The 14,598-nt window shown below is 40.8% G+C and overlaps 1 protein-coding gene across 1 annotated transcript; it reads left to right on the top strand.

Annotated features, from left to right (window-relative positions):
• Positions 1-3,519: 3,519 nt before the first annotated feature.
• On the top strand, positions 3,520-14,356 carry LOC306959920 (synaptic vesicle 2-related protein-like; the record flags this gene model as incomplete). Its single annotated transcript, XM_079552175.1, has 15 exons — positions 3,520-3,742; positions 8,688-8,773; positions 8,853-8,951; positions 9,034-9,105; positions 9,180-9,304; positions 9,627-9,690; positions 9,764-9,889; positions 9,973-10,101; positions 10,168-10,244; positions 12,088-12,164; positions 12,260-12,364; positions 13,195-13,306; positions 13,384-13,465; positions 13,537-13,626; positions 14,180-14,356. The coding sequence occupies 15 exons, from the start codon at positions 3,520-3,522 to the stop codon at positions 14,354-14,356; spliced, it is 1,644 nt and encodes a 547-aa protein (XP_079408301.1).
• Positions 14,357-14,598: the final 242 nt, after the last annotated feature.

Raw genomic sequence — 14,598 nt, 5'->3', positions numbered from 1 at the left:
GCTAGGATCGGTGCTGGTCCGTTTGGGGCGTGGAGAGGCTGCAGTGGTTCTCTGGTGCCATCCCGGTGCCTCTGCATGGTCCGTAATGAGGGTGTAATGGACGAGCTGGCCCTGGAAGCAGCGAGGTGGTTAAACATTCATGGAGCTCAGGCAGCAAACATTCAGTCAGTGCCTCACCTGACCATGAGCCTGCCGATCTGAGGAGCGTATGTAGGCTAACGAAAGGATGTGGCAACTTGATCCCCTCGGAGACCCGTCCTCACCTTCCTCCTCACACAATTACAGTGAGGGATTCCATTACTGATCTTTGATTAGGCAGATGCATTTCAAACTAATTACTAGCTGCACATTCAAGTCAATTGGGGTTTGGTCTGTTGGAGATACAGTTACAGCAACTGGCATTTATGAATCATCTGTGAATAATCAAAAGTTTCATTTCAAGATGATAGAAAACAATAATAAATATTGTGAAAACATAGAAATGTATTGTCATTATTCAAGTTTCTCATCTCACCAAATGTTAGGGCAGTCTTGTGGCCAGCGTAACACTGCCTTCTTTTCCGGCTCTTTAAAATTTAAAATTCAAGCTTCCTGTAAGCATCAACAGAGGCATCTTGTATTACTGCCTCAACTTTAGCCTGGAACAAAAGTTGACAAGAGGGAATATAGTGGAAAACCTGTCATTAATATATAAAGTTAATACTGACGAGTTATAGTTTTCCACATCTGCTAAATCTGTGTGTTTTCCAACCTGATGATGGTTCCTTGTCACTGGCAGTAAAGGCAGTGACTAAATGTTCAGTCTGTTCAATGTTAATGCAGCCGTATACGTAGCCCTTACAGGTTTGTGAGTCAACCTCAAGATGGGTTACAGGAGAACTACACAAACATTCAGTCCCATTAGTGCCAAACAACTAAACTTTCCAATCATTTATTCATGTGAGCAAAGAGATTCTTGTCTCTTTGTCAGAGCTAAAGGTCAAGTTAGAGGTTTAGAAAGACAGAAACACAAGACTACCAGTGACCATGTCGGCAGGATTAGTAAAAATTAAAAGTTTAATGATGTGATCACAACCTTCTTTATGTCACAGCTGCACAAACCCCAGTTTACGAGCTGTTGGTCCCAATGTTTGAAACTTTCAGTGTGTGGGGAAGTGCAGTTTGGTTTAATTAGCCTATGTAGCTTCAAACTTTTCTGCCGACTGTAAGTCTATGGAAAGCCAAAGATATACTGAACAAAACGTTTTTCTAATTATCAATATAAAATGTTAAGATGAAACGAGAAAGAAACTTCCGGTCATTTGTCAGGTGCCGGAAGTAAAAATCCCACTTATATTTTGCATTGAATTTTAAACAACAAGTGTCTAAAAGCACGATGCTCATGGACCTAAAACACACAATTTTAAATCAAAGATTTAAAAAGATTTATAAAAGGAAAAGCTATAAAAGCATTTTGCCGTATTTTCAAGTATTTTTTCAGTGTGTTTCAGTGTTTTCTTTCTTATAAAATATCTGCGTAATGGTCTGCAATCAGAACATAGCTGATTAGCTGGGGTCGTACTTTCAAACTCTTAATATTTACTTTACTTTTTTTCCGAAAAGTCAATGTGGACTCTGAATGATATTTTTTTACTTCCGACACCCAGCGAGGGTGAGACTGTTGAGCTGTATTGGCTCACACACTTAAGCTGCATCTCAATCCTTCACATGCTCCAGCACGAGGGAGGAAGAAGAGCGATTGTTTTCACTCGGTCTGAGAGCACTGTCACACACTCTCATACACACTTGGGTTCCACCCTGCATCCATCCAAAAACAGTGCGTAGGTTTGAAGTAGGTCTTCACAGCAGCTTCTGTAGTGCACTTAATGACTTTAGGCCAATAACCTCCAATCTACTATGGAGTGAGGAACTTGTTTTAACATCTTGCTCCCATCACAAATGTACGTCATGTGTCACTCAACAGAGTGTGGAGAGAGTGACTAGTGAGTGTGGAGATAGTGACTATCTCCACACAGAACAGAAGGCAGAGGTTCTCTCGGTCATGATGGGCGTTACAAAGTGTTTTCACTTATATTGGTAAATGTAATGTAAAGCATGCCTGCAGGAAGGGTGTAAAAGTCAATAGCAGCTCTCGTTAATTAGGCCTCAAGCTGAATTCTCTCTCTTGAGAACTGAACTTGAACTTGAAACTGAGGCGGTGGGAAACTGAACATTCCATATTGTCAAACTGTGAAACCGCACATCTTCTTTGTCATTGTTTTAAGCCGGTAGAAAAAGATGCAGGTTTGTGAATCTGATCAAACTGATGAAGTATTACTACAATATGTGTCAATTTTCTGTCGGGAGATTTCTTAGGAACAGAGTTCAGAACAGAGTTGCCCCTGCCCTCCACCTGAGATTATGACATCACAAATGATAGAACGTGAATGCAACTCGTGTGAACGGGCTTGTGTTTCACAACAAGAAGGTCCCGGGTTCGATCCCGGGCAGATGGAGTCTTTCTGTGTGGAGATTGCATGCTCTCCTTGTGACAGCGTAGGTTTCCTCCGGTCTGTAAAGGCGACCCTGCAAGTTGTGAAATGCGCCTATAAACTCGTCTCTGTGAATAATCAGGATGCAGGGGCGGATTGGGTCTAAAAAATGGCCCTGGACTCTGACCAGCCCGGCCCAAGTTAGTGTAAACACACACGTCCACAAAGACAAATTTTGACATCAATTTATAATAGGCCTAATTTTTGTTGCGCGATTGCTGTGTCACCAATTAACAACAGAGCTGTTAAACAAATAGAATAGAGATTTGTTTTGTTTTTTTGCTGCTTCACTGTGCAATTGCAAGGCCGGGTAGCAGCACCCCCTTGCAGGCTGGTGGCCCTCAAGCCAGCAGCCCTTCTGTGCTCCTCCAGAATGGACCTATGGCCAGTCCGCCCCTGGGTCATAATGACACGAGATTGATTCAATAAAAAATTAAACGTGTAGTTCTATTCTCAATACTTCAACAGCATTAAGTTGTTCAAAGGTTTCCAGTTAAAAAGCTTTTAAACAAATACTGAGTCACAAATAGCCTAAATCTATTGTTAACATCAAGATGCAAGAAATTTAACAGTTTTTTGTCAACAGTTTGTTTTTGTCGCTCTTTTGTTTTGTCACTTATTTCCCCCCAGAAGCATTTAGATTTGGGTAATGCCAAAACTGGAGAACATTTTTCTCAGTTCAGGTTCTTCTCCTAATTAGAAGGACATAGCGCTATTTCTCCAGGCAAAATGAAGATATTTTTTATAAAATAAGCCTTCATTGTGTATGAAAAAAGACATCATTTGATAATTAATGTCAGAAAAGTATTAGTAACCAAAGGCCAGAGTAAATGTAATATTTCTTTGCATTAGACGTTCAAACAGAGCGCTACCCGGAAGTAGCGTGATGACATCATCACCTAGCAAACTGAGGTTTCCATGGTCACCATAGTGTTTTGATGCGTTAATGTTAAATAGAACTTCTGGTCTCTATTTGTTCGGTGGTGCGATGGCCGAGCGGATAGCGCAGGTCCCTCGACCTCATCCACATCGCACCACCGGGGACGGCGCTGCCCATAGCCATGTCTACTACACGGATGTCATCATGGCGTGTCGCTCGCTAGACACGTTGTGGTGCCTCCGTGGAGGAAGCAGGTCGTCTCTTTTCTTTAGCGGCCAGTTTTGTGGAAAACACGCCAACTCTAAGGTCGCGGGTTCGAGCCCGGGAAGGGGTTAGAATGCCACAATGTTCGGAAACAACGAAACACATAAAGATAAATCTATTGCTTTGACATTACATGGCAGTTGAAAAACATTGCCCGCTGTCTTTCATGACCTGTCCGACTCCTGACTGTAAAATAAACAAAACAAAAACGCCACCTGCTGTTTGCCTGAGGTTACTACTTACTACAGGCTCACGCTGCCTTCACACTGTGGAGATGATCTGTTGCATTAACACGGAAACTGATCTGAATTATTGTTTGTGATAGAACGATGGTTAAAAAGAAAAATCAATCAAGCCAAATAAGAAATTACACCTATACAGTGCCTCTCGAAAGTATTCATACACCTTGAACTTTTGCACATTTTGTCATGTTTACAACCCTAAACATAAAGATTTTTTTTTTTTTTTTTTTTACTGAACGTTCACACACAAGTAACAGACAACTGTGAAGTGAAAGCAAAATGATACATGATTCTGTTATTTTTCAAAAAATAGAAAAGTGTGCATAAGTATTCATACAGCATGAATGAATACTTTGTGGAACCCCCTTTTGCTCTAATAACAGCAGCAAGTCTTGGGGTTTGACTCTACAAGATTTGCACATGTAGAGACTGACATTTTAGCCCATTCATCTTTACAAAACAACCTAAGCTCTGTCAAATTAGAAGGAGAGCGTTTGTGAACGGCAGTTTTCAGATTATTCCAGAAATTTTCAATAAGATTCAGGTCAGGACTTTGACTGGGCCATTCTCACACATTAATATGTTTTCATTGAACCATTCCATTGTAGATTTATCTTTGTGTTTAGGGTCATTGTCCTACTGAAGGTGAATCTCCGCCCCAGCCTCAGTTCTCTTGTGACTCCAGCAGGTTTTCCTCCAAAATGTCTCTGTATTTGGCTCCATCCATCTTCCCAACTATTCTTACAATCTCCCCAGTCCCCACTGAGGAAAAGCAGCCCCACAGCATGATGCTCCCCCCCGTATATTTGACACTGGGGATGGTGCACTCAGGACGATGAGCAGTGTTAGGTTTGCTCCATACATAACGTTTTGCATTTGGGCCAATAAGTTCAATTTTTGTCTCATCTGACCAAAGCTCCTTCTTCCACATGGAGCTGTGTCCTCCATATGACTTCTAGCAAACTTCAAACGGGATTTCTTATGGCCTCCTTTCAATAATGGCTTTCTTCTTCCACTCGTCCATGAAGGCCAGATTTGTGTAGAGTACGACTTATAGTTGTCCCATGTACAGATTCCTCCAGCTCAGCGGCAGGACTTCACAGCTCCTTCAGAGTTATCTTGGGGCACTTGGTTGTATTTCTTACCAGTGTCCTCCTTGTTTGATCTAATATTTTAGGTGAACGACCGTGCCTTGGTAAGTTGGCACTGGTGCATCCATTTCTGAATGATGGATTGAACAGTTGCTCCGGGAGATGTTTAAATCTTGGGAAATCTTTGTATAACTTAACACTACTTTAAACTTCTCCACAGCTTTATCCCTGACCTCTCTGGTGCTCCTTGGCCCTCATGATGTTGTTTAGTGACCAACACACTCCGACCACAGCTCTGAGGGCCTAAAAGAACAGCTGAAATTATACTGAGAGTAGATTACACACAGGTGGCCTCTATTTAACCGTTAGGCCAAGGTGTGAACATTCTGGAGTCATTATGAATGTTATAAAGGCAATTTAATGCACTCAGAAAATGCTGTATGAATACTTATGCAGCCCCACTTTTCACTTTTCTATTTTTTGAAAAATAACAGAATCATGTATCATTTTGCTTTCACTTCACAGTTGTCTGTTACTTGTGTGTGAACGTTCAGTAAAAAAACCTAAATAAAGTCTTTATGTTTAGCGTTGTAAACATGACAAAATGTGCAAAAGTTCAAGGTGTATGAATACTTTCGAGAGGCACTGTATATGCGCCTATCGTATTTGGCCTATGGTGGAAATGCGGATGTGGAAGTGAAAACACAGGTTAACCATGAACTCATCCTCATATCAGTCACTCTCATCCTCTCACAGACATGCCCATGTTATGGTGGTGACTGCACGAGCAGGTTTGGCGAAACTCAACACTGATAGGCTTTGTTTCTTTACTCTTGACACAGGCGTGTTGGACAGAACAACAATGGAGATTTTTTACCGGAAACGTACTTTTACATTGAGTACGAGGTTCGTGAGCGCTTTGATGAGACAACTTCACTACCATGCACTGCTAACCTACATTTATACGGACTTACCATTGACCTGTCCCATCTTCCTCTTTGTTTAGGACCGAGGAACGCATACTGGGCCGGCCAGATGAGGATTTGTGCAATGACAGTGAGATTTATACCAGAACCGTAAGACCCTCGAACCCTGCGACCATCTGTGGTGCCAATGAAGGTTTTTGTAAATTTTATTATTTTATTTATTTTATTTTATTTCTATTTATTTATTTAGCTTGTTAAGACTTGGCCAAATTGTTTACTGTTTATGTATCAGGATCCCCTATCTCTGTTCTTGAGCCAGCTAGTCTTTTTTCAATGGGTTAGGATGTAAAATGTCCATCCTCCATCCAAAATAGGGGTCACAAAACAGGAGGCTTATCTATGGACGGACTGACAGATATCACAAAACAGAAGAACAAGGACCATGTGCATCGTGTTTTTAGAGTTTGCTCATGCAGGAGTGGGACTATCGCAGTCCATGGCAGTCGAAAGCACGTCTCTATATCCGTCCATCCATCCATTTTCTTCTGCTTTATCCGGCCGGGTCGCGGAGGCAGCAGTCTGAGCACAGATGCCCAGACTTCCCGAGCCACGCACACCTCCTCCAGCTGTTCTGGGGGGACCCCGAGGTGACACCAGGCCTGCTCGGAGACATCCAGCGTCCTTCCTGGGTCTTCCACGAGGCCTCCTCCCTATAGGACATGTTTGTCCCGAGGGAGGTGATCTGAAACAGATGCCCGAGCCACCTCAGCTGGCTCCTTTCAACGTGAAGGAGCAGCGATTTGCTAAATTACTGTAAAGAGAGCACATACTAGCATGATTTCTTATTTGGCTTAATTGACTGATATTTCTTCATAACATCGTGCAAGCACAAAGCTAACAATAATTCAATTCAGTTTCCGTGTTGATGCCTGTTTAGTATAAAGCATTTCATTCACTTTCATTGTTCTGTTGTAACTACTTAACAACAGAACCCTGCAAAGGAAACTCATTTCGGCCGCTTGTATCCACGATCTTGTCCTTTCGGTCATTGCCCAGATACCAGATATGACCATAGGTGAGTGGGAACTTAGATCGATCGGTAAATCGAGAGCTTTGCCCCCGACTCAGCTCCCTCTTCACCACAACAGTCCGATACAGCGACCGCATCACTGCTGACGTCGCACCGATCCGTCTGTCGATCTCACGCTCCATCCGTCTCTCACTCGTGAACAAGACCCAGAGATACAGTGCCTCTCGAAAGTATTCATACACCTTGGACTTTTGCACATTTTGTCATGTTTACAACCCTAAACATAAAGATTTTATTTTGATTTTTTTACTGAACGTTCACACACAAGTAACAGACAACTGTGAAGTGAAAGCAAAATGATACATGATTCTGTTATTTTTCAAAAAATAGAAAAGTGAAAAGTGGGGCGTGCATAAGTATTCATACAGCATTTTCTGAGTGCATTAAATTGCCTTCATAACATTCCTCATGACTCCAAAACGTTCACACCTTGGCCTAACCATTAAATAGAGGCCACCTGTGTGTAATCTACTCTCAGTATAATTTCAGCTGTTCTTTTAGGCCCTCAGAGTTATGGTCAGAGTGTATTGGTCACTAAACAACATCATGAAGGCCAAGGAGCACCAGAGAGGTCAGGGATAAAGCTGTGGAAAAGTTTAAAGTAGTGTTAAGTTATACAAAGATTTCCCAAGATTTAAACATCTCCTGGAGCACTGTTCAATCCATCATTCAGAAATGGAAAGAGTATAGCACCACTGCCAACTTACCAAGGCACGGTCGTTCACCTAAACTAACAAACCGAACAAGGAGAGGACAGGTCAGAAATACAACCAAGTGCCCCAAGAGAACTCTGGAGGAGCTGTGAAGCACTGCCGCTGAGCTGGAGGAATCTGTACATGGGAAAACTATAAGTCGTGCTCTACACAAATCTGGCCTTCATGGACGAGTGGAAGAAGAAAGCCATTATTGAAAGGAGGCCATAAGAAATCCCGTTTGAAGTTTGCTAGAAGTCATATGGAGGACACAGCTCCATGTGGAAGAAGGAGCTTTGGTCAGATGAGACAAAAATTGAACTTTTTGGCCCAAATGCAAAACGTTCACTTTGCTTTCACTTCACAGTTGTCTGTTACTTGTGTGTGAACGTTCAGTAAAAAAATCTAAATAAAATCTTTATGTTTAGGGTTGTAAACATGACAAAATGTGCAAAAGTTCAAGGTGTATGAATACTTTCGAGAGGCACTGTATTTGAACTCCTCCACTTGAGGCAAGGACTCTCCATGTGAAATGGGGAAGCCACCTTTTTCTAGTGAAGAACCATGGCCTCGGATTTGGAGGTGCTGATTCTCATCCTGGCTGCTTCACACTCGGCTGCAAACCGCCCCAGAGCGCGCTCAAGGTCCTGATTTGTTTAAGCCAACAGAAGAGCAGCGTCTGCAAACAGCAGAGATGAGATCCTGAGATTCCCAAACAGGACACCCTCCGGTCCCTGGCTGTGCCTAGACACTCTGTCCATAAAAGTAATGAAAAGAACCGGTGACAAAGGGCAGCCCTGGCGGAGACCAACACGCACCGGGAACAGGCCTGACTGACTGCCGGCAATGTGACAACACAATTTTGTTGTACAATGACAAATAAAGCACTTTACTTACTTACTTACTTACTAACTTACTTACTTACTTACTAATGATAAGTTCTCACTGGATTGTTTGTGATGTGTTTTTAGATACTTTTACTGTTGATGATGCCCTAGAAGCTGTTGGCTTTGGAAAGTACCAATGGAAGATCAGCTTGTATGCAGGACTATCATGGGTACTTTTCCCACTTACACATGTGGTCACTCTAATCTCTCTCCATCTAAAATGTATTGTCCATTCGTCAATCTGAGCAGATCGCTGATGCCATGGAAATGATGATCCTCAGCATTTTAGGACCCCAGTTACATTGTGAGTGGGCACTACTCGGCTACGAGGTGGCCTTCATAACATCAGTAAGTCTGTCATCATCTTCAGATGTCTATGCTGTCTATATTGAAAAACTGTCAATGGATAAAGAAAGTGAACATATTTCAGGTGGGGTTTATCGGGATGGGAGTTAGTTCCCCGTTATGGGGTCATTTATCAGATAAATATGGCAGAAGAACAGTAAGTGTGTTTTTTAATGTTTATATATACAGCAGTTCTTTTGAAGCCCAATCATCTGTGTGTCTGTTTATTAGGGGCTAATTTTTTTTGTGGTGTGGACACTTTACTATGGCCTGCTGAGTTCTTTTGCTCCTCGGTATCACTGGATGATAATCCTTCGAGCACTTGTGGGTTTTGGTGTTGGCGGAGCACCACAGGCGTAAGTACAAATGTTTATGTCCAGGTTCAGTCTCTGATGCTGTAAGGTAGGGCTACGTAAATGATCACAATCAAATAAAAAATACAGTTTTATGGCTCAATGAGCAAATTGACCAAAAGGAGAAAAACAGCAATAATAATGTGATAATGACTCTGAACTTGTTTAAAATATCCACAAACAACTGAATCTTATTAAAACATGAATTGCAAATCTAATCGCAAATATCAAATCAGAAGAATCAAGATTGTCTTTGTTTTAATTTCTTTTCCACAATTGTGCAGCCCTATTGTAAAGCTTCCATTAGCTTCTCTCTTGTCTTCAGTGTGACGCTGTTCACTGAGTTCCTCCCTGTGAAGGCAAGAGGAAAATCCGTCATGCTCATGGGGGTATCCAGTGGTGTTGTATTAGTTAAGTTAATCTGGTATTTCTTACATCTGACAAACTGTGTGTATGAATCAGACATTTTGGGCTCTTGGTGCTGTTTGTGAAGTTGCCCTGGCTCTGTTGGTCATGCCTACACTGGGCTGGCGATGGCTTCTTGGTCTGTCAGTTCTACCAATGGTTATCTTTGTACTTCTCTGTCATGTAAGTATGATTAAAATGCATGAATAAAATACTGCACTTTTATTTCAGCGGCATTCTCTTAAAAACCTGTTTTTATTGCCCAGTGGCTGCCGGAAAGCCCTCAGTTTGACGTATTGAGAGGAAGATGTGACAAAGCCTTGAAAACATTAAAGCAAATGGCTAAAGATAACAAGAAGTCGTTACCTAAAGGAAGACTTATCTGTAGAAATGTGGTAAGACTATAATGATGAATTACAGGATAAACTGCACTGTTGCCTAGTCTGTTTTTTTTATTTTAGCAAATCAATCGTGGAAGAATCAAAGATCTCTTCATCCCTCAGTATCTACGAACCACACTTCTTTTGTGGTTTATTTGGTAAGTTGTAATGTTGATTTACAGACACTAGACTAGACACTAGGGGTGAGACCATATATTCATTTTGAGATACAGTGCCTCTCGTATGTATTCATACACCTTGAGCTTTTGCACATTTTGTCATGTTTACAACCCTAAACATAAAGATTTTATTTTGATTTTTTACTGAACGTTCACACACAAGTAACAGACAACTGTGAAGTGAAAGCAAAATGATACATGATTCCGTTATTTTTCAAAAAATAGAAAAGTGAAAAGTGCAAAGTGGGGCTTGCATAAGTCTTCATACAGCATTTTCTTAGTGCATAAAATTGCCTTTAAAACATTCCTAATGACTCCAGAATGTTCACACCTTGGCCTAACCATTAAATAGAGGCCACCTGTGTGTAATCTACTCTCAGTATAATTTCAGCTGTTCTTTTAGGCCCTCAGAGCTGTGGTCGGAGTGTATCGGTCACTAAACAACATCATGAAGGCCAAGGAGCACCAGAGAGGTCAGGGATAAAGCTGTGGAGAAGTTTAAAGCAGCATTAAGTTATACAAAGATTTCCCAAGATTCAAACATCTCCCGGAGCACTCTCCCGGGAGATTGTAAGAATAGTTATGAAGACGGATGGAGCCAAATACAGAGAAATTTTGGAGGAAAACCTGCTGGAGTCAACAAGAGAACTGAGGCTGGGGCAGAGATTCACCTTCCAGCAGGACAATGACCCTAAACACAAAGATAAATCTACAATGGAATGGTTCAATAAAAACATATTAATGTGTTAGAATGGCCCAGTCAAAGTCCTGACCTAAATCCTATTGAAAATCTGTGGAAAAATGTGAAAACTGCTGTTCACAAACGCTCTCCTTCTAATGTGACAGAGCTTGAGTTGTTTTGTAAAGATGAATGGGTTAAAATGTCAGTCTCTACATGTGCTAATCTTGTAGAGTCAGAACCCAAAAGACTTGTGCTGTTATTGCAGCAAAAGGGGGTTCCACAAAGTATTCACTCATGCTGTATGAATACTTATGCAAGCCCCACTTTTCACTTTTCTATTTTTTGAAAAATAACAGAATCATGTATCATTTTGCTTTCACTTCACAGTTGTCGGTTACTTGTTTGTGAACGTTAAGTAAAAAAATCAAAATAAAATCTTTATGTTTAGTGTTGTAAACATGACAAAATGTGCAAAAGTTCAAGGTGTATGAATACTTTCGAGAGGCACTGTATATCGTGATATTTTGCGGGACGATGCGATACTTTTTATTCAGATATAGATACTTTTGATGACGTTATGCATATTAATGAGGTGGCAGTCCCCCACAGTTTTCACATTCAATAGAGACCAATGATGATATATGATAGTTTATATAAATATGAATTAGATTAATTTGAGGGTGATTTATTCCTTTTGAATAGGACTGTGGTTTGTTGTTAATTTAAATGTAACTCAATAGACCCATTTTCCAAGTCAAGGATAATTTATTTACTTATTTATTGAAGAAAAGTGTGTACAAAGCACATGAAAACAAATGTTAAAGATGTATACTATGTAGTATGCAAAAAATAATGGTTAAAATTCACATGTTTCTTAAAAAAACAGATGCATCATAAGTTATTTTTGAGCAATATATCGATTATCACAGTATCATTAAGTTATTGTTCGCATAAGCCATGTATCGCGTATTGTATCACAGGTTTCAACCCCTACTAGACACTAGACTTAAGATGCCATGATTTTGTATAATGACTCAAAGAAAATACAAGAATATATCTTAAGTAGATAAGTAGATTGTACATAGGACCTAATAGCATGCATGAATTTTAATTGACTAAATCACTGTTGTGCATATCCAGGTTTGCCAATGCTTTCTGCTATTATGGTATTGTCTTGCTGACAACCGAAATGTTCCAAGATGGAGATGCATGTGGAAGTGAGTGTTTTTCTCATTTGTGTCTCTTATTTTTTATTTTTTGTACACAATGTACACAATTTCCATGGAACCTATATTACATATGTCTCCTTTAGCAACTCAAGTAATGAAGAGTGAATTCACATGTCGACTGGGGTGCAAAGATTTAACAACAAAGGACTATGTAGATCTCTTATGGACAACACTGGCTGAATTCCCAGGTACATTTTATGAATCCTTTATGAGAAGAGCTTAACACAAATAAATCATTTTTTAAATTGCAATACATAGATTATATAGAGCTATTAATTAAAAACAGAAAATAAGAAAAAAAGTAAAATGTTTGCATGATGCAGCAAAGCAAAGTCCAATTCACAGTTATGGCCAGTGTGGGAGAAGAGCGCGATGCTTTATGTGAGTGGAGGGATAACGGGGAACAGTAAGGAGTCTGTCTGCCTCAGGCTGAAATGGAACTGAGAGGCAAAAATCACATGCATTTAGAATATGCTTGGGAGATCTTATATATCTCATATATTGTTGCGGAGCCCTATAGGACAGGTTCTATTTTTACTAAATCTAAAGGTACATTATTAAACTTTGTATGCAAAAATATATATGAATGCATATTTGACTTTTTGGTGACCCAACAGCTGAATGTGTAGTTAGCAGCTTTACTTTCCATCACAGTGGCCCTGTTTGTGAGCATTGCTTTGTCCATCATAGAACTGCTATTATTTATTTAAAACACACTGCAATCACTCGTATTGTTTTTAGGGTTTCTGGTAGGTTTTCACTTCTGATGTAACTGTCTCCATGGTTACACATATATTCCAACCAGAAAACCAACCCTGAAAACAATTGATCCTGGAGCCACTATGATGGATAACAAAGGCGACATGCTGACCGGCCATACAGCCACTGGGTCACAAAAATGTCAAATACAAGCCTATATCAAAAGTTTCTTTTCCCCACATAAAAAGTTCCATAATACACCTTTAACAACAGACCCCAAACTCACTGTTTTCATACTTTTTTTTACTTTTTTTTTTAGGTATTTTACTTATCCTTCTTGGCATTGATCGAATTGGTAGGAAGAACAGCATGGCGCTGGGTTTCGTGTTGTTTACACTGTGCGTGCTGCCCATGTATGGGTGCATTGGGAGGTAAGTCTGACTCTTACCTTTCCTTTCATCTGTCATGGCACCAGTGACATCAGTAAGATGTATTTTTCATTGTGTAGAGTATCCCTTACAATCCTGATTTTTGTCGCGAGAGCTGTTATCTCTGGAGGATACCAAGTAGTTTATGTTTACACTCCAGAGGTAAGTACTTTGATTTGACCTACTTTGTGGGTAAAAGACTAATTGCATTACTACATTCTTCTTTTCTCTAGGTGTATCCTACAGAAGTAAGGGCCTTGGCCTTGGGGATCTGCAGTAGCTTTGCCAAGTTGGGAGCCCTCCTCACTCCTTTTGTTGCACAGGTATGTGATTTTACAAGGAGTATTAACATGAAATACCGATGCTCATCTTTAACTCATTGACTGCCAGCGATTAACCAATCAGAGAGCTCCCCACTGCCAGAGGTTTTTCAGGATTTTCTCAAGATCCAGAGAAAATTTTGGTCTAGGTCTATGTCAACACGAAACCCACCAAAAGAAAGATTAGACTCTCTTCTTTCATGTAAAAAAAAGTTTGTTTGTACCTCTTTCCATTCTTTTGTAATAGTCCGTAAAAAATAGGTGAAATCACCCAAAAAGCTGAGAAAACGAAAGGGGAATGCTGCCACCTAGTGACTAGCCACCTAGTGACTAGTCACTAGGTGGCAGCATTAGGCAGCACAACTAAGATTTTAACACCAGACATGCTTAAGGCTTTGCTACAGCTGTTCCCATTGAAAAACCTAATTGACGTCTATATACGTCATTGGCAGTCAACGTTCGGTCTTTGGAATCATTTCTGTTCAGTATATCATCTATGTTGCCTGTGCATTAGTTCATTTTAGTTGCACTTCTGAACAACCTTTTCTTGCTGTAGGTGTTGTTGCGGTCCTCAGTCAGCCTCACGTTGTCTGTGTACTGGCTGTGTTCTTTGCTGGCTGGTATAGCAACCTTGTTCCTGCCCATTGAGACCGTAGGCAGGAGCATGCAGGAGCGGGCAGCTGAAGAGGAGGCTGGAATAGAGAGCACACCTTCCACTGAGCACACACACTGACTGAATGTACAGAACAACATTTCACCAACTGCTCACTGTCCAGGGTTTGACAGTCCAGAGTTTGATTCCCACCTGGAGCGTGTCTGTGTAGGTTTCCTCAGGGTCCTCCGGTTTCCCCTACCACGAAAAACATGTGCAATAGGCCAGGATGAGTGAGAGTGTGTTTGAGAGTTCGTATGAGGGACGACGGATGGAAATTAACCTAAGGCTACAATCCTGTGTGGCTTGTTCATGAACATGCA

Source organism: Gobius niger (genome assembly GCF_951799975.1).
Source record: "Gobius niger genome assembly, chromosome: 2".
Lineage (NCBI taxonomy): Eukaryota > Metazoa > Chordata > Actinopteri > Gobiiformes > Gobiidae > Gobius > Gobius niger.
This window is presented reverse-complemented; position numbering and strand designations above follow the sequence as displayed.